The sequence below is a fragment of the Girardinichthys multiradiatus genome, chromosome 6 (genome assembly GCF_021462225.1).
Source record: "Girardinichthys multiradiatus isolate DD_20200921_A chromosome 6, DD_fGirMul_XY1, whole genome shotgun sequence".
In the NCBI taxonomy this organism is placed as follows: Eukaryota; Metazoa; Chordata; class Actinopteri; order Cyprinodontiformes; family Goodeidae; genus Girardinichthys; species Girardinichthys multiradiatus.
The window spans coordinates 11,329,702-11,347,534 of record NC_061799.1 but is presented as its reverse complement, the minus strand read 5'-3'; the positions used below and the strand labels follow the sequence as shown (position 1 = coordinate 11,347,534).

The window sequence follows — 17,833 nt, the reverse complement described above, 5'->3', positions numbered from 1 at the left end:
TAAAAGACAAAGCTGCTCCCTGGGGTGCCCTGCAGATACCCCTCGAAGAGAAAGAGAGAGGCAAGTGGAAAGACTCAAATGGAAAGAGAAAAAGTCAGAGAAAGGAGCGTCATCCCTGAAGGGCTCTGCAGCTGATCCTAGATCAGTTATGCCTCCCATCTACAGACAATTAGGAGGTTGGAGAAGCTAGGGAGGGTAAATTGTTCTTAGATCTGTACTTTGGGGGCAATGTTAACAAGGCACCACTGGATGCATGTTTGGGCCTGTGGGGAGGAGATTGTGTGTATGTGAGTGTATATGTGTGTATGAGACCCATCTAATGGGCCCCCTTGAGGGCCTTCGAGAGCTAACCTGTCTTTGTTCCACGCATACAGAGAAAAAACAGACCGTCTTCACCTCCCAGCATTCTGGGGAGTTTTCATACCTCTCTTTCCGTGAAGTTGACACACACGCCGTCCTTGGGAACGTTTTTGGCCATGACCGTGACGATGACTTGTGATTCTGTTTGGTACCAGTCATGCCTGAAGGAGATGGACGACACACGAACTCCTTATTTACACACCAAGACTACTTTGTTAGCACCTCTGGCACAAACATGCAAAAAAAACTTAAAATAAGCTCCTTGTTTATCTTAAACTGAAAATATTAGAAAAATCCAACTTTTAATTTGAGCGCATTGATTCAGAGAAGGTAAAAATCTTACTTTAAGAAATAATGGATGTCAACAAAATGACAACTGGCAGAATTATTGACACCCCTAACAATCAATTTAAAATAAATGCAAAAGAAGCATTGCTTATTTATATTTTACTTTTATTTGTTAAGATTTGTAGAAACTTTTAATACATAATCCATGGCAAAGAAGTCAATTTTTAAGCCTCTGGCTGCTACTGGACTATAGGAGGACCCGTATTAATGCCGAGACCACACAGGATGGTACAGAATCTCCAAAGCTCACTGTTGGAGAACTGTAGCAAAAACAGCCATGTTGTGGTTAACACATTTCCATAGCAACCATTACACATTACCTACAAGCCAACTGGGTGTTTGGCAGGCATGCCAGGAAAACCCTTTTTTTATCCTACAATCACAAAAATAAACATGGGGGGTTTGCAAAACTCTGTTGGGACTTTAAGTGGAACACAGTCAGATCAGCAAGAAATTCTCCAGGTGGGTCTGGCATGATTCAAAGGCTAAGGGTGTGGGAAAAGTACCTCTTGCCCACTATTAGGTATGGTGGAGGACCTGTCATGTTGTGGGTCTGTTTCTCTTCCAAAGGCCCTTTAACCTTGTTATGGTGCATGGCATCAAGACCACTGAAATCCTAGGAGGTTTTAAATAAACATGTGGTGGACTATGACAGAACACTGAAACTGGGTTGTCATTGATCCAAAAATCATCCATCGCCCATGGTCACCCCCAGCCCTGAACCTAAAAGAAAGCCTGTGAGGTGAGCTGCAAAAAAGCAGACCTGACCAATATTTGTTTCTCAGTTGCTCAGATGAAAACAAGAGAGAAACCAAATGAAAACTACTGGGAGATGACCAGAACGATGGCCAAAATCACTGAGATTTTCTTAAATAAACAAATAAAAAGAGACTAGATTATTGGAGGCTGATGAAATCTGGTCAGATCTAATTGCAGTCATGTTGGAAGTTGGACAAGAAGTTACAGTTCTCTCTGTATGCTCCAACCTTAGACATTTTGTGAATCAAGACAAAGCACTGTCCTGCTGATACAACGGGGTTGTGCAGTGTACCGCCAGCAGGGATGCCAATAATTCTCCCACCAGGAGTTTTGTTGAAAAAGTTGTCAGTTCATAACAAAAACGTACTCAAAGGTTGGATTTTTCTAAAACCTCAAGAGCGATGATATCCTTCTGCAATAAAAGACCAATTTATTTTAATTATTTTTACAAATCTTCACAAGAAGTATCAACATATTTGTCAAAGTAGGGACTTATTTGATTCTCATCATTTGATCTTTGTTACTTTAACATTCAACAACATCTATAAAATAGGACACACCACAAGCCTACATCATTATAACATGATAAGTATGTAATGGAGAGCAGAAGGTTTGCAAAATAAGAGATAAACAGTAAAAACACATCAAACAATACCTAGATAAGGTTTACTGACACTGCACTTACTTCATAGGTGGAGCAGCTGGTGTCTGCTGGGTCGATCAGCCCCGGAGTCAGGATGATAATTAGAGAGAAAGACATTGGAAAAACACAAACATGAAACAATAAACTGACAAGTAAGAACAAAGAAAGCACGAAGAAAAACAAGCTTCTTTCTTTATTCCTTCTGCTAAACCAAACTGAAATCTGATGCTGAGAGCAACACTGCCCCCAAGTGGCTAAACACAGAAACTCACCGAGGTAACGCTGCTGTTTTGTGTCTGAGCTGTGGAGAGAAAAACAATAGGAACATCTAAATCCTCTTTAACCACTTCCATGCAACACAGTATCTAAAACATGTTCCTAAGAGTTCTGACTCCATGGATCAGTGATGCCAAACAGACACGACTCCACACTCGCAGATCCTTTCCACCAGTTTGTTTACTGGTCCATCCACGCCCATTAAAAGCCCCGTGAGCCCAAGCAAGCCTGAGCACCGTTTACCAGCAGGCTATCATGCATAATTCACCCACTTCTTCTCATAACACGCGCTCAGAGAGGGACGCGAGGATAGGCGGCATGGTAATGTTGTCTTAATGAGGTCGAGCTTCAAATGAAAAATAAGCGGGTCTGTGGAGGCGCTGTTAGGGGGAGCAGTGGAAAAGTTGTGTGAACTCTGGCGCTCTCTGTGCCACATGTGACAGAAAAACCATGTGCCTTATGTGTTCGCTTGTGGTAAACACGCCGTCACTTGAAGAAATAACTACTTGTGGTGTGTGCATGAGTAACTGTGGATCTGCTGGCCTCTGTGTGTGCGTAAGAATTGGGGATCACCTTGGGCTTTCAAACATCAGTAACGTTAACTGTGATGAATCATAGCGCTCTCGGGGGTAAGTGTGCACGCTGGTGTGAAGCGTGTTTGTCAAAACTCATGCTCCTGTTTACTCGAGGCAATCCACAGGGCCACAGCATCACCAGCAAACAGAAGCGCAGAGCCCAGACGAGCCATGCATCTTTCATTGATCTGCTTCCTGACTACACTGTTTAGTTTCATGTTTGACTGCAGCAGTGAACACAACATGGCCGAATTTACAATAAGTAAGCCTCAGTAGAATCCTGCTTACAAATACATGATATGGCAGAACATTTTACATTTTATTGCTGTCAGCCATGCATCCCGGTACAGTTCAATATCGTACATTAAAATCAACGCTAATGTCATGTCAAATGTAATCCTAATATAGGTTGAATCAAATGTAGATAAATGTGTGAGCTACTTACACCCCATCATCTCTTCACAGCGCTTTATCCAGACCTCAAACAATTTGTCAGAATCTGCAAAACAGCATAAATTGATCTAAATGATCTCCCCCTTTCTATATTTCTTAAATAATATAGTCATTCAATATTCTCCACAGTATGATCCATGACACTGAGCTTCCAAGAATGAGGTGAGACAAGATTTTACCAATGTTTCCAGAGAAGGGGGACTTTTTTCTTTTTACATAAAAATGTTTCACAAGTCCCATAGCGGACCATATACAGGTCCTTCTCAAAATATTAGCATATTGTGATAAAGTTAATTATTTTCCATAATGTCATGATGAAAATTTAACATTCATATATTTTAGATTCATTGCACACTAACTGAAATATTTCAGGTCTTTTATTGTCTTAATACAGATGATTTTGGCATACAGCTCATGAAAACCCAAAATTCCTATCTCACAAAATTAGCATATTTCATCCGACCAATAAAAGAAAAGTGTTTTTAATACAAAAAACGTCAACCTTCAAATAATCATGTACAGTTATGCACTCAATACTTGGTCGGGAATCCTTTTGCAGAAATGACTGCTTCAATGCGGCGTGGCATGGAGGCAATCAGCCTGTGGCACTGCTGAGGTCTTATGGAGGCCCAGGATGCTTCGATAGCGGCCTTTAGCTCATCCAGAGTGTTGGGTCTTGAGTCTCTCAACGTTCTCTTCACAATATCCCACAGATTCTCTATGGGGTTCAGGTCAGGAGAGTTGGCAGGCCAATTGAGCACAGTGATACCATGGTCAGTAAACCATTTACCAGTGGTTTTGGCACTGTGAGCAGGTGCCAGGTCGTGCTGAAAAATGAAATCTTCATCTCCATAAATCTTTTCAGCAGATGGAAGCATGAAGTGCTCCAAAATCTCCTGATAGCTAGCTGCATTGACCCTGCCCTTGATAAAACACAGTGGACCAACACCAGCAGCTGACACGGCACCCCAGACCATCACTGACTGTGGGTACTTGACACTGGACTTCTGGCATTTTGGCATTTCTTTCTCCCCAGTCTTCCTCCAGACTCTGGCACCTTGATTTCTGAATGACATGCAGAATTTGCTTTCATCCGAAAAAAGTACTTTGGACCACTGAGCAACAGTCCAGTGCTGCTTCTCTGTAGCCCAGGTCAGGCACTTCTGCCGCTGTTTCTGGTTCAAAAGTGGCTTGACCTGGGGAATGCGGCACCTGTAGCCCATTTCCTGCACACGCCTGTGCACGGTGGCTCTGGATGTTTCTACTCCAGACTCAGTCCACTGCTTCCGCAGGTCCCCCAAGGTCTGGAATCGGCCCTTCTCCACAATCTTCCTCAGGGTCCGGTCACCTCTTCTCATTGTGCAGCGTTTTCTGCCACACTTTTTCCTTCCCACAGACATCCCACTGAGGTGCCTTGATACAGCACTCTGGGAACAGCCTATTCGTTCAGAAATGTCTTTCTGTGTCTTACCCTCTTGCTTGAGGGTGTCAATAGTGGCCTTCTGGACAGCAGTCAGGTCGGCAGTCTTACCCATGATTGGGGTTTTGAGTGATTAACCAGGCTGGGAGTTTTAAAGGCCTCAGGAATCTTTTGCAGGTGTTTAGAGTTAACTCGTTGATTCAGATGATTAGGTTCATAGCTCGTTTAGAGACCCTTTTAATGATATGCTAATTTTGTGAGATAGGAATTTTGGGTTTTCATGAGCTGTATGCCAAAATCATCCGTATTAAGACAATAAAAGACCTGAAATATTTCAGTTAGTGTGCAATGAATCTAAAATATATGAATGTTAAATTTTCATCATTACATTATGGAAAATAATGAACTTTATCACAATATGCTAATATTTTGAGAAGGACCTGTATATATATGTACAGGGGTTGGACAATTAAACTGAAACGCCTGTCATTTTAGTGTGGGAGGTTTCATGGCTAAATTGGACCAGCCTGGTAGCCAGTCTTCATTGATTGCACATTGCACCAGTAAGAGCAGAGTGTGAACGTTCAATTAGCAGGATAAGAGCACAGTTTTGCTCTAATATTGAAATGCACACAACATTATGGGTGACATACCAGAGTTCAAAAGAGCACAAATTGTTGGTGCACGTCTTGCTGGCGCATCTGTGACCAAGACAGCAAGTCTTTGTGATGTATCAAGAGCCACGGTATCCAGGGTAATGTCAGCATACCACCAAGAAGGACGAACCACGTCCAACAGGATTAACTGTGGACGCAAGAGGAAGCTGTCTGAAAGGGATGTTCGGGTGCTAACTCGGATTGTATCCTAAAAACATAAAACCACGGCTGCCCAAATCACAGCAGAATTAAATGTGCACCTCAACTCTCCTGTTTCCACCAGAACTGTCCGTCGGGAGCTCCACAGGGTCAATATACACGGCCGGGCTGCTATAGCCAAACCTTTGGTCACTCATGCCAATGCCAAACGTCGGTTTCAATGGTGCAAGGAGTGCAAATCTTGGGCTGTGGACAAGGTGAAACATGTATTGTTCTCTGATGAGTCCACCTTTACTGTTTTCCCCACATCCAGGAGAGTTACGGTGTTGAGAAGCCCCAAAGAAGCGTACCACCCAGACTGTTGCATGCCCAGAGTGATGGTTTGGATCAGTGATGGTTTGGGCTGCCATATCATTCCCTTGGTCCAATACTTGTGCTAGATGGGCGCGTCACTGCCAAGGACTACCGAACCATTCTTGAGGACCATGTGCATCCAATGGTTCAAACATTGTATCCTGAAGGCGGTGCCGTGTATCAGGATGACAATGCACCAATACACACAGCAAGACTGGTGAAAGATTGGTTTGATGAACATGAAAGTGAAGTTGAACATCTTCCATGGCCTGCACAGTCACCAGATCTAAATATTATTGAGCCACTTTGGGGTGTTTTGGAGGAGCGAGTCAGGAAACGTTTTCCTCCACCAGTATCACGTAGTAACCTGGCCACTATCCTGCAAGAAGAATGGCTTAAAATCCCTCTGACCACTGTGCAGGACTTGTATATGTCATTCCCAAGACGAATTGACGCTGTATTGGCCGCAAAAGGAGGCCCTACACCATACTAATAAATTATTGTGGTCTAAAACCAGGTGTTTCAGTTTCATTGTCCAACCCCGTATGTCTTAGTGCATAAACTGGGCAAATCCTGCAAGTCCCTTGATGTCAAAACAGCCTCCATGAAACGAACCTGCAGCACATTTTTCTCTGATGTGCTTTAGTCCTCAGAAATTAAAGTATAGTAATAGGTTTAACAACTTAGGAAGTTTATGAAGCTAAATCAAATGGAAAATGATGCATCAATATAAATCGAATCAATGATACCTCAACCTCTCTGCTTTGACAGATTGTCAACACACACCTCAGTGTGTCCAGAAAAGTTTATAAATACTCTGCTAATCAACAAGCATTCAGTTTATTTTTACAGCACAGTTGGAAGCGGTTTTAATAATTAGCCTAAAAACATCTTGCCGGTGAGTATTATTGTTCTGAAACAAAACCATTGTGGGTTTTTGCATGTTTGTTAAACGATGTTATTCAGCTTTTAACAATTAGACAGACAGTAAATATACATGGGTGTATTTTGGATTTTAAAACTGTCCATAGAAGGTTTTCTGAGAAGTTAAAGTATTTACTCTCACTACGTTCAGAAGGAAACTACTGGGTTGGTTCTGCTTCCCCAACTACCGATAGCGGTCTAGTGGCCAAACCAAAGTAGGCGACTTTTAGCAAGAAGTTTGTGGTTTTCCATAAAGGTTTGTTTGTCTGTTCAAACTGTTGCCAACTCAGATTTTTTTTAGAGTGGTTGCATTGTATGTGGAGGTTTGCTTTACTGTAAACAGCTACAGTAGCCCAAGGCTTTTTACCTGAAGCTGTTGGGTAAGCATGTAAATAGTTAGAGTCAGATGAACTGACACAGTTTTAATTATCCTTCACAATAAGTGCCTCAAGCAAAAACATCCATAAAGTCAATTAAAACAGCTTACAGTAGCTTCTCCTTAAAACGGCAGTGGGAATGCTGAGTGTGTTCAGACTGTAATCTCGCTGCTACATCACTTAGCAATGAGCAGTTGTATTTATATAATAAAATTACTACTTCTAGTCCTGATTTGGATCATAGCTTTTAAGTTGTGTTCTTCACTCTTAGTTCAATAACTTCAGCCTGTAATATTATTCACCAATTTCAACACATTTGAATAAAACAGCATCAATCAACATTAACCATGATGAACCCAGACCCAATAATCATGACAAAATGTTCCCACTGTTGCATCCCTATCTGAAAAGTACTTAGAAACTGTGCTAATGAAATGCAGGACTTAATAATAAAATAAAATCCACCATGTTAGGAGATTTTGGGCACAGTTCTACAAACCACTGCTTAGGGTTCATAGAGCGGTTGCTGATTAGGGGGGTTTTCACACCTGAGGTGTTTGGTGCATTTAAAACGAACTCTGGTTCGTTTCCCTCCCTGTTTTGGTGTGGACCACAACAACCATACCGAGACTGTATGGAGAAGGTTTCACCTGAACTCTAGAGCGGTTCGTTTACGGTGAGAACGAGAGGCTTCAGTTAAACCCAGCCTTGATCCGACACAGCGACCAGGTGTTTGCTGCAAGCTTGAGCCAAACACTTTCCTATAGCCAGGTTTGAGGTGCACTGTGGGACGCAGGAAGGGTAAACAAACTAATAAACAAAGACTGAGCGTCTTTTCGTAAAGCAAAAAGCCCGCTCCCATTCTACAGTGAAAGGGCCACTGATCTCTGATTGAAACACGGGAAATAAAAAGGGCTACAAAAACACAGACCCAGAATTAGCATTGAGGCTGATTTGGTGGAAAATACCCAAAAACCATAAAATAAATATATTTATAGTCGTAATTTAAAGTTATGAGATGATGAGTTTGTCCAAAAACTGGAAAAGTGTTTCTTAGAGATGTCCAGCTATCCGAGCAATAACAATATGTGACATCTTCTGTTAATGCAGGACACTGAGCCAGTCTGATACATAGCAACAGATGGTTCTTGTCAGACTGATAAGGACCATTAATCAACAAATATTTGCAATGACATGCGTTTAGAGAATCTAGAGAATTTAGTAACAACAAGCCAGAGTGATTTCTATTTCCTGACAGCAACAAATATTCAGCAATCCAAAACAACCATAAATTATCAGAGGAAAGTAAAGAGTTTTTGGTTTTAGGTGGAATCTATATAAGGAGGAAGCAGACGTGGACCGAACTCACCATCCAGCTGCTGTCCCTGAGCGAAAGCAGCATGTGCTGACTCGTAGTTTTTCAGGTGGTACTCTGCAATTCTGGATTTGAATAAGAAAAAAATAAATACTTCATCATAACTTTGAGTTGACTTCTTTATCATGTTCAAATGCCAGGTGGAAAAAAAAAAAAAAAAATTGAGATCAATTAAAAACAACATTTTATACAGAAATTTCAGGATTCTGAAAAGTATGTTCATTTCTATGCGCTCAGGACCTGGTTGGGGCTGCTTTTGCATGAATTCAGGGTTCTCGCCAGCGCATTTCAGTGTAGCGGGCCGCTATGCTGAAAGTTGTCACCACTATGCTGAAATTAGGCTGATTTTATATGAGCGTATTGACTGACATCTGAGCTCCCACCGTGTTGTTTTTATGTCAGCTATAGCACATGCGCTGAGTCTGTTCCCGCTTCCTTTCACACTATGATTCTGTGCGACCGCTAACGGTAAAGCGCCAATGTCAGCTTCGAAGTGTGGGTATATGACGAGCCTGCAGCAGAAAATCGTATCGTCCACTCCCGACACACTCATAAAAATTCCCGGTGAGAACCCTGGAATTACTGCTTCACTGCAGCACGGCATGAAGAGGATTAGTCTGTGGTTCTGCTGAGGTGTGAAGGAAGCCCAGGTTGCTTTGATGGCGACCTTCAGGTCATCTGCATTGTTGGGTTTGGTGTCTCATCTTATTCCTGACAATACCCCACAGATTCTCTATGGGTTTCAGGTCAGGCCAGTTTGCTGACCAATCAAGCCCAGTAACACCCTGGTAAGTGAACCATCTTTTGGTACTTTTAGCAGTGTGGGCAGGTGCCAAGGTGCAAATGCTCTGGTATGGATGTGTTGACTTTGAACTTCATAAAACACAGTGGACCAACACAAGCAGTTGACATGACACACTAAACCCTCACTGGCTGTGGAAACTTCACGCTGAACTTCAAGCAACATGGATTCTGTGCCTGTCTACTCTTCCTCAAGGCTGTGGGTTTTTCATTTCCAGAAGAAATTCAAATTTTACTTTGATTTGAAAGGTAGACTTTGGACCACTGAGCAACAGTCCAGTTTCTTTTCTCCTTAGCTTAGGACGCTTCTGGCATCACCTCTGGTTCAGAAGTGGCTTGACACGAGGAATGCGCCATTTGTTGCCCATGTCTAGTATTCATCTGTGCGTAGTGCCTCTTGATGCACCCATTTCTGCATAAATTTGGTTTCACAACCCTGTGGCTCAGGTTGTAGGAGTTCGTCCTGTAACCGGTGGGTTCCCGGTTCAAACCCCTGCACTGTCCGACTCAGTCGTTCTGTCCTTGGGCAAGACAACAAGACACTTTACCCGATGGTGGTCAGAGGGATCTGTGGCACCTGTGTATGGCAGCCTCGCTTCTTTATGTTTGTATGGGTGGATGACTGATTGTACTGTAAAGCACTTTAGGGTCTCTGGGAACTTGAAAAAGAGCTTTACGGATGCAGCCTATTTACCCTCTCAAAGTCGTGGTTCTCCCAGTTGCACCTGTTCCTACCATACTAATTCCTTCCACTCAACGTTCTATGAATATGATTGGATACAACAACCAGCTTCTTTAGCAATGACATCATGTGTCTTATGACAGTCTTGTGGACATGTGTCCAGTCAGCAGTCTTCCCCATGATTGTGAGGCCTACTGACCCAGACTGAGAGACCATTTAGAGGCACAGGAAACCTCTGCAGTTGTTTTGAATCAATTATCTGACTAGGGTTTAACACCATGACTTCCCAATATTTATCTTTATCACAATATTTAAATTTTCTGAGACACTGAATTTTGAGTTTTCATTTTCTGTAAGCCATAATCATTAAATTGACAAGAAATAAAGGCTTGACATATTTCACTCTATGTGTGATGAATCTATACAAGTTTAACTTTTTGAAATGAGTGACATAAAAATATTGAACTTTTTCAGAACATTCTAATTTGTTGACATGTACCTCTAAACGCTACAGAGGTTTAATTTGATCAAAATTTATCAGAGAACTTGTTTACATGATATTATCAACAAACTACAGTGCATTCAGAGCACAGAAAACATACATGCAAAAATATGATAAACTAACACTTTTTAGGTTTTGTTCCTTAAGAGTTGTTTTTTAAGAAGGCTAACACTGATGCTTAACGTCAATATTTCAAGCATAGAAAATATAAACTTTACTCAAAGAACTAACCATTGTTGTTTCTTTTACAGCTTTGCAAAGTGCCAGTTTAATTTGTATCATTAAGTAATCACACACAGATCCACTGTTTTCCTCTACGCACCCTGTTCGCATGAAGGCTAAAGGTAGGCTGGGATTTAGCTGCTGGGCTTTCTTCGCATCATCAACGGCATCTGAAAGGGGAAAAAAAAGGTATCATCAAGGGAAGGTAGACACATTGATCAAAATTACCGTTTCTTTTTTTTTGTTTTTTTTGTTTTGTAGGTAGTCCTGTTCAATAATGTGTATAAACAGGGAATCAGCCAATCACATGGCAGCATTTGAGTTTAATGCACAACCATCTCTTGGGTTTACCAAAAGAGAGAAAATATTGAATGAATATTGTATGATGTTGGAGGAGAATGAGCTAACTGGTTTCAGACGAAAGAAAGGTGACTGTAGCTCAAATACCCACTTATTACAACCAAGGTACCCGGAACACCATCTCTGTTCATAGAACACATTCAATATTGACAAATATGAGGCAACAGCAGCAGAAAACCACAGCTGGTGCAATTTCTATCAAATGAGTAAAGGAAACTGAAACTAGAATCGATTGAAAAATCATTGCCTGCTCTGATAAGAGTGGATTTTTCAGCTGCAACATTCGGATGGTTGGAATCTGTCGTAAACAACATGAAAGCATGGATCAACCCAGCCTTGTATCAGGCTGCTGGTGGTGGTGTAATGATATGGGGGACATTTTCTTGGGCCACTTTGGGACCCTTAGTGTAACTGGAGCATCATTTCAACACAACAGCCCACCTGATTATTGTTGCTGAACATGTCCATATATATTCTGATCCCTACTTTCAGCAGGATAATGCAAAAGAGGGATCAACCCTAGCAAGCTGTACCTAACAAAGTGGCCGGTGAGTATTTATTAGATAGGCAGAAAAAGGAAAAAAAAAAAAGGATTATTGTGATCAAAGTTTCAGTATGGAGTCCAATGCATTAAAATGAGCTCAACCATGAGTGAGATTAACATTTCTGGAGAACTTTGACCCAAACTGCATTGTTTGGGTCAAATAAAAATTACATAACAAACTTGAACTAAGCTGCACTTTCTGTCACTTTAAACTTTTCCATCTTAACATCATACAGATAAGTATAGCCAAAGTTATGGTCTTTAATTTATGGGATTAATGAGAATGTGGATTTCATTAAGGGGCATACCAAACTAGCTATGACTTAAAGGGACAATGTGTATTTTGTTTTTTAAAGGGAAGTTCCTTACTTGTAGTAGGCAGATTTTACATCAGAGTTGGAAGAAAAGTCAAGGAATCCCTGAAGAGATGGATGGCAGCTAGTCTAGAGAAGCTGTTTTAGCTGATTTTATTTCTCTTAAACTACTCTGCAATGTTGCAAAAGCTACATGTTAACATTGTCAACATACTAAATGGAGCATGACGTCATGACCTACCTTTAAAAGATTTTATTTCATAGACAAATGGGATGAATAAAAAATGTAAGAGATTTGTTTTAAATGTGGTGAACTATGAGCATGAATAAATTAAGATTTAACCTGTGTGAACTGAAGCTTAACTAGCTCTTGTTAAAGATGAACTTGACTTACTGCTGTAGTTTTTCAGAAGTATCTGGGCATAGGCACGCTGACACAACCACTCAACGTTGTCACAACCTTCTTGCAGGGCCTCATTAAGAGCCTGAGAGGAACAACACAGCAATTAGACAACTTCTTTTATTGTGCTTTCTATTTGAGACGTGGTAATAAAAATAGAAAAACAATATTGGACAAGAAAAATGTTTGATTCCTGCGGGCATCACTGAGCCTCTGATATCTTTTAAAAGCAAAGCAACAATTTGCCTAATGCTATGAAGTCGTCTTGACTAAGTATACCTTTATTAGAGAGTCCGCAACTGCCATTTTAGCTCTGATCTTAATTGGCACTTGCACTACCTGCTTCCGCTACACACTTTTTAAAAAACAGATTTTTAGTTGCAATGGTTTGTAGAATTTGCGTTAATAATCCTAAGCAGGTAAACATACCCAAAATATAATTTGTAAATCTATGTTTTGTTTTGTTTTGTTTTTATTTTAGCAGCATAGACAGGGCTCAATGTTGACGTTTTGGTAAAACAAAACAGTTTGAATTACCTAAAGATGAGAAGATTTGTTTTTTTATGAATCAAATAGGGTATTAGTTAATGCTTTTAAGCCATAACATACCACAAATCAACTGACATGACATGTGAACACTTTCTTAATTAGACCTAGAGAGTTCTGGATCCTGATCTCGTGTTATGATGATTTAACTATAATGTTCACTATGACAAATATTGTGAGCGGAATGTATTTTTATCAAGCCAGAACATTCTCGGTTGCTGTTTTACATGTGAAAACATATTTAACTGTGGCGAAACCTGACATGTTATCTAAATAAAACCTTAACTGACATTTTATGAACCATTTAAAGGCAGATCATTTGTTGAATGTTTCGTGGTCTGAAAACAACATTTTACAGGTTTGACTCTAAATTGAGGGACGCTAATTACTTGTAATAAATGTTTTACTGTAGCTAACCATGTATCTGCGTCCACACATGTTTTGATATCATCTGAAATACTGCTCTTTCAGTTTGTTTTGGAAATGTTTCCAGCGTACCTTCTGTATGTCGCATTAGGCTCAAAGAGGTTCTGTAAACGCTATAGCTACAGAAATAACCAGAAACACGTTTCTTGGCTTTCACTTTCAGTTAAACTCAACTCTATGCGAGTGCACAGCTAATTAACATGCTAACTTTAAGTATTATCAACGTCTCATGGATAACAAATGTCACTATACGAACTGGAGGCGAATTAAAATCCAACCAAAAACGCCCTATACTACTTTCTAAAGTGGTGCTAGCAGGAAACATTAGCTAACTTAGCAAACTTAAACCAAAGCTAACATAAAATGCATAAACATTCAGTGTCTCAGTTATGAGTTAGGTAGTCAGATCTCAATTTAAACCAACAACTATCACCAGGCTAATCAAACTATAGATGGAAAGCAATGTTAATGTTTACCTCTAGAGCTTTCTGTGGATCTTCGTCAATGAAGCTATCGGAGAAGCTGCTAAAGCAAAAATTAGACACCAGGACTTAAATTAACTAAATGGGAATTAATACATAAACCGAACCTAAAGCACAATAATAAGTCAGTTTAACTTACCGTTCGGCTGCCATGGGTTTTGCCAGCAGATGTGGACTGTGTTTATGACAGGAAAGTTCTAGACGTCGAGAGTACTAGAAACGTGATAGCGGCAAATCTCAGTGAACGCAACAGAACGTTCGACAACATCCGGTTACGTTGAGCGGTGACGCCGTGGCTCCTCCCATCGATCTAAAAGCGCCCAATTGAATGACAGAAAAATAGCTGGCTTCTGTGTTTAAATCTGACGTTCCCAAAAGGTTTCAGTAAGTCTTATTTCTTCCAAAATATTTTATAATAGTTAGATAGAGGCATAAAAAGCGATATTGTCGAAGGATGACATGGTAAAACGCTATGAGGAAGGTGGTGGTCCTGTTGTTGATTTTGACTCCATTCATGTTGTTTTTGGCTCCGTAACTGTCAGATTTTCATCAACAGGTTCTTTATTTGTTTGTAAAATGTTTTTGAGAAAAAAAGTTAAGAAGCATCTTCCACAGATCACAAATGGCAACGTTTTTCAAACTAAAATTATGTCATATACTACAACTTAAGTTAAGGGTCTTTTAATAAGTGATATGAGAGATTGTGGAATAACCATGAAACAATAAGGTATATATAGGTATAAATAGGTTTTCGCCCTGTAACAGATGGGTTGCCGGTACAAACCTCTTTCCATCTCAGTCGTTGTGTCCTTGGGCAAGACACTTCACCCACCTTGGCTGCTGATGGTGGTCAGAGAACTTGTGGCACCGATTGTACTTCTGTACTTCTGTCAGTCTGCCCCAGGGCATCTGGCAGTCTGGACCTGTCCTGTTTTGTGGATGAGCCAAACCACACTGAGATGGTTGAAGACAGGACAGACTGAATTATGGCAGTGTAGAAGATGACCAGCAGCTCCTGTGGAAGGTTGATCTTTTTGAGTTGCCTCAGGAAGTACAGTCTCTGCTAGGCCTCCTTCCGAACATTGTCTATCTGTGAGAACCATCTCAGGTCTCGAGAAATGGTAGTTCCTAGGAACTGGAAGTGGTCTACAGCAGACACTGTGTCGTTGAGGATGGTGAGGGGGGGTGTCAGGGTGGTGTTCACCCAAAGTCCACCATCATCTCCACAGTCTTGATTGGATTAAGCTCCAGGTGGTTCTGACCACACCAGTGAACCAGCCGATCCACCTCCTGTCTGTATGCAGACTCACCATTGTCCTGCATCAGACCAATCTGCAAACCTTAGTAATTTCACACACGGGTCCGCTGAGATGCAGTCATTTGAGTACAGGAGGAGTGAGGAGAGAAAACACCCCTGCAGGGCACCAATGCTTATTGATCTTGTGCAGGAGAAGATGCTCCCCAGTCTCACCTGCTGCCAGTCCTTCAGGAAGCTGGTGATCCACTGACAGGTGGAGGCCACGATTTTGAGCCATGTCAATATGTGTATGAATGGGTAATAAAGCGCTAAATAAAGCGCTATATGACTGCAGGCCATTTACCATTAGGCATCTGCCTATGATGTGTTCTATTTGTACTCAAAAGTCAGATTTTCTGAGTTCCCAGTTGGAGCTACAACAAGACTGCTCCCTTAAAGTCAGAAATCGAGCTTGGATAGTCAGAGGTCCCCTAAGCAACCCAGAGTTCAATATCCAATATGGCTGCCACACACATAAAATATAGTGAAAGTTGCAGTTATGAAGTATTTCTTAGCACTTTGGATGGTATGTAATTAAACTATAGGACCACATAACACTGAACAACCTGTCTCTTTGAACATGCTCCTTTAGTGTTTGAACACGTAAAATCGCAACATACTATTTTACAAATCACCCAAGTGTTTTGCAGCTTTTAACTAAAATCTTGGTTATTCTGCCATTCCTAGATCCATGTTCTGACAAATTAGATGAAACATTAGTTCGCACACATATTATATGGTGCATTCCAATTACTTCACTTGTTGCTACTTGTAGAGCGTTCTCTTTTCATTTGGAAGTTGGATTTTCCAACTTGTTCCTTGGAAGTAAAAAGAAGGATGACCCCTGACGTCGGAATTCTGATTGGGAAAACACTGCCGATAAACCCTGAGTTCAGTATCCAATATGGGAGCTACACATATACAGTGCCTTGCGAAAGTATTCGGCCCCCTTGAACTTTTCAACCTCTTGCCACATTTCAGGCTTCAAACATAAAGATATAAAATTCTAATTTTTTGTGAAGAATCAACAACAAGTGGGACACAATCGTGAAGTGGAATGACATTTATTGGATGTGTCAAACGTTTTTAACAAATAAAAAACTGAAAAGAGGGGCGTGCAATATTATTCAGCCCCTTTACTTTCAGTGCAGCAAACTCACTCCAGAAGTTCAGTGAGGATCTCTGAATGATCCAATGTTGTCCCAAATGACTGATGATGATAAATAGAATCCACCTGTGTGTAATCAAGTCTCCGTATAAATGCACCTGCTCTGTGATAGTCTCAGGGTTCTGTTCAAAGCGCAGAGAACATCATGAAGACCAAGGAACACACCAGGCAGGTCCGAGATACTGTTGTGGAGACGTTTAAAGCTGGATTTGGATACAAAATGATTTCCCAAGCTTTAAACATCCCAAGGAGCACTGTGCAAGCAATCATATTGAAATGGAAGGAGTATCAGACTACTGCAAATCTACCAAGACCCGGCCGTCCTTCTAAACTTTCATCTCGAATAAGGAGAAGACTGATCAGAGATGCAGGCAAGAGGCCCATGATCACTCTGGATGAACTGCAGAGATCTACAGCTGAGGTGGGAGAGTCTGTCCATAGGACAACAATCAGTCGTACACTGCACAAATCTGGCCTTTATGGAAGAGTGGCAAGAAGAAAGCCATTTCTCAAAGATATCCATAAAGTCTCATTTAAAGTTTGCCACAACCCACTTGGGAGATGCACCAAACATGTGGTAGAAGGTGCTCTGGTCAGATGAAACCAAAATCAAACTGTTTGGCCACAATGCAAAACGATATGTTTGGCGTAAAAGCAACACAGCTCATTACCCTGAACACACCATCCCCACTGTCAAACATGGTGGTGGCAGCATCATGGTTTGGGCCTGCTTTTCGTCAGCAGGGACAGGGAAGATGGTCAAAATTGATGGGAAGATGGGTGGGTCCAAATACAGGACCATTCTGCAAGAAAACCTGTTGGAGTCTGCAAGAGACCTGAGACTGGGACGGAGATTTATCTTCCAACAAGACAATGATCCAAAACATAAAGCCAAATCTACAATGGAATGGTTCACAAATAAACGTATCCAGGTGTTGGAATGGCCAAGTCAAAGTCCAGACCTGAATCCAATCGAGAATCTGTGGAAAGAGCTGAAGACTGCTGTTCACGAACGCTCTCCATCCAACCTCACTGAGCTCGAGCTGTTTTGCAAGGAAGAATGGGCAAGAATTTCAGTCTCTCGGTGTGCAAAACTGATAGAGACATACCCCAAGCGACTTGCAGCTGTAATTGCAGCAAAGGGTGGCGCTACAAAGTATTAACGCAAAGGGGCCAAATAATATTGCACGACCCACTTTTTAGTTTTTTATTTGTTAAAAAAGTTTGATACATCCAATAAATTTCATTCCACTTCACGATTGTGTCCCACTTGTTGTTGATTCTTCACAAAAAATTAGAATTTTATATCTTTATGTTTGAAGCCTGAAATGTGGCAAGAGGCTGACCAGCTCAAGGGGGCCGAGTACTTTCGCAAGGCACTATAGCTAAGAATAGTGAAGGTTGCAGGAA

The 17,833-nt window shown here is 41.1% G+C and overlaps 1 protein-coding gene across 3 annotated transcripts in view; it reads right to left on the bottom strand.

Moving 5' to 3' along the window:
* Positions 1–14,241, bottom strand: part of sugt1 (SGT1 homolog, MIS12 kinetochore complex assembly cochaperone) — a 44,362-nt gene extending 30,121 nt beyond the window's left edge. Inside the window, exons 1-9 of one of the 3 annotated variants that reach the window (XM_047367852.1) lie at positions 14,098–14,241; positions 13,953–14,001; positions 12,499–12,589; positions 10,987–11,056; positions 8,674–8,744; positions 3,407–3,460; positions 2,383–2,411; positions 2,153–2,178; positions 425–521 (exon numbers count right to left, since the gene is read on the bottom strand). In XM_047367852.1, coding sequence (XP_047223808.1) covers positions 425–521; positions 2,153–2,178; positions 2,383–2,411; positions 3,407–3,460; positions 8,674–8,744; positions 10,987–11,056; positions 12,499–12,589; positions 13,953–14,001; positions 14,098–14,111 — 501 coding nt within the window. In that variant the 5' untranslated portion in view covers positions 14,112–14,241. The remainder of the gene's footprint in view (positions 1–424; positions 522–2,152; positions 2,179–2,382; positions 2,412–3,406; positions 3,461–8,673; positions 8,745–10,986; positions 11,057–12,498; positions 12,590–13,952; positions 14,002–14,097) is intronic. The other 2 variants (XM_047367853.1, XM_047367854.1) reach the window with 2 other exon arrangements.
* Between the last annotated feature and the right edge of the window lie 3,592 nt (positions 14,242–17,833).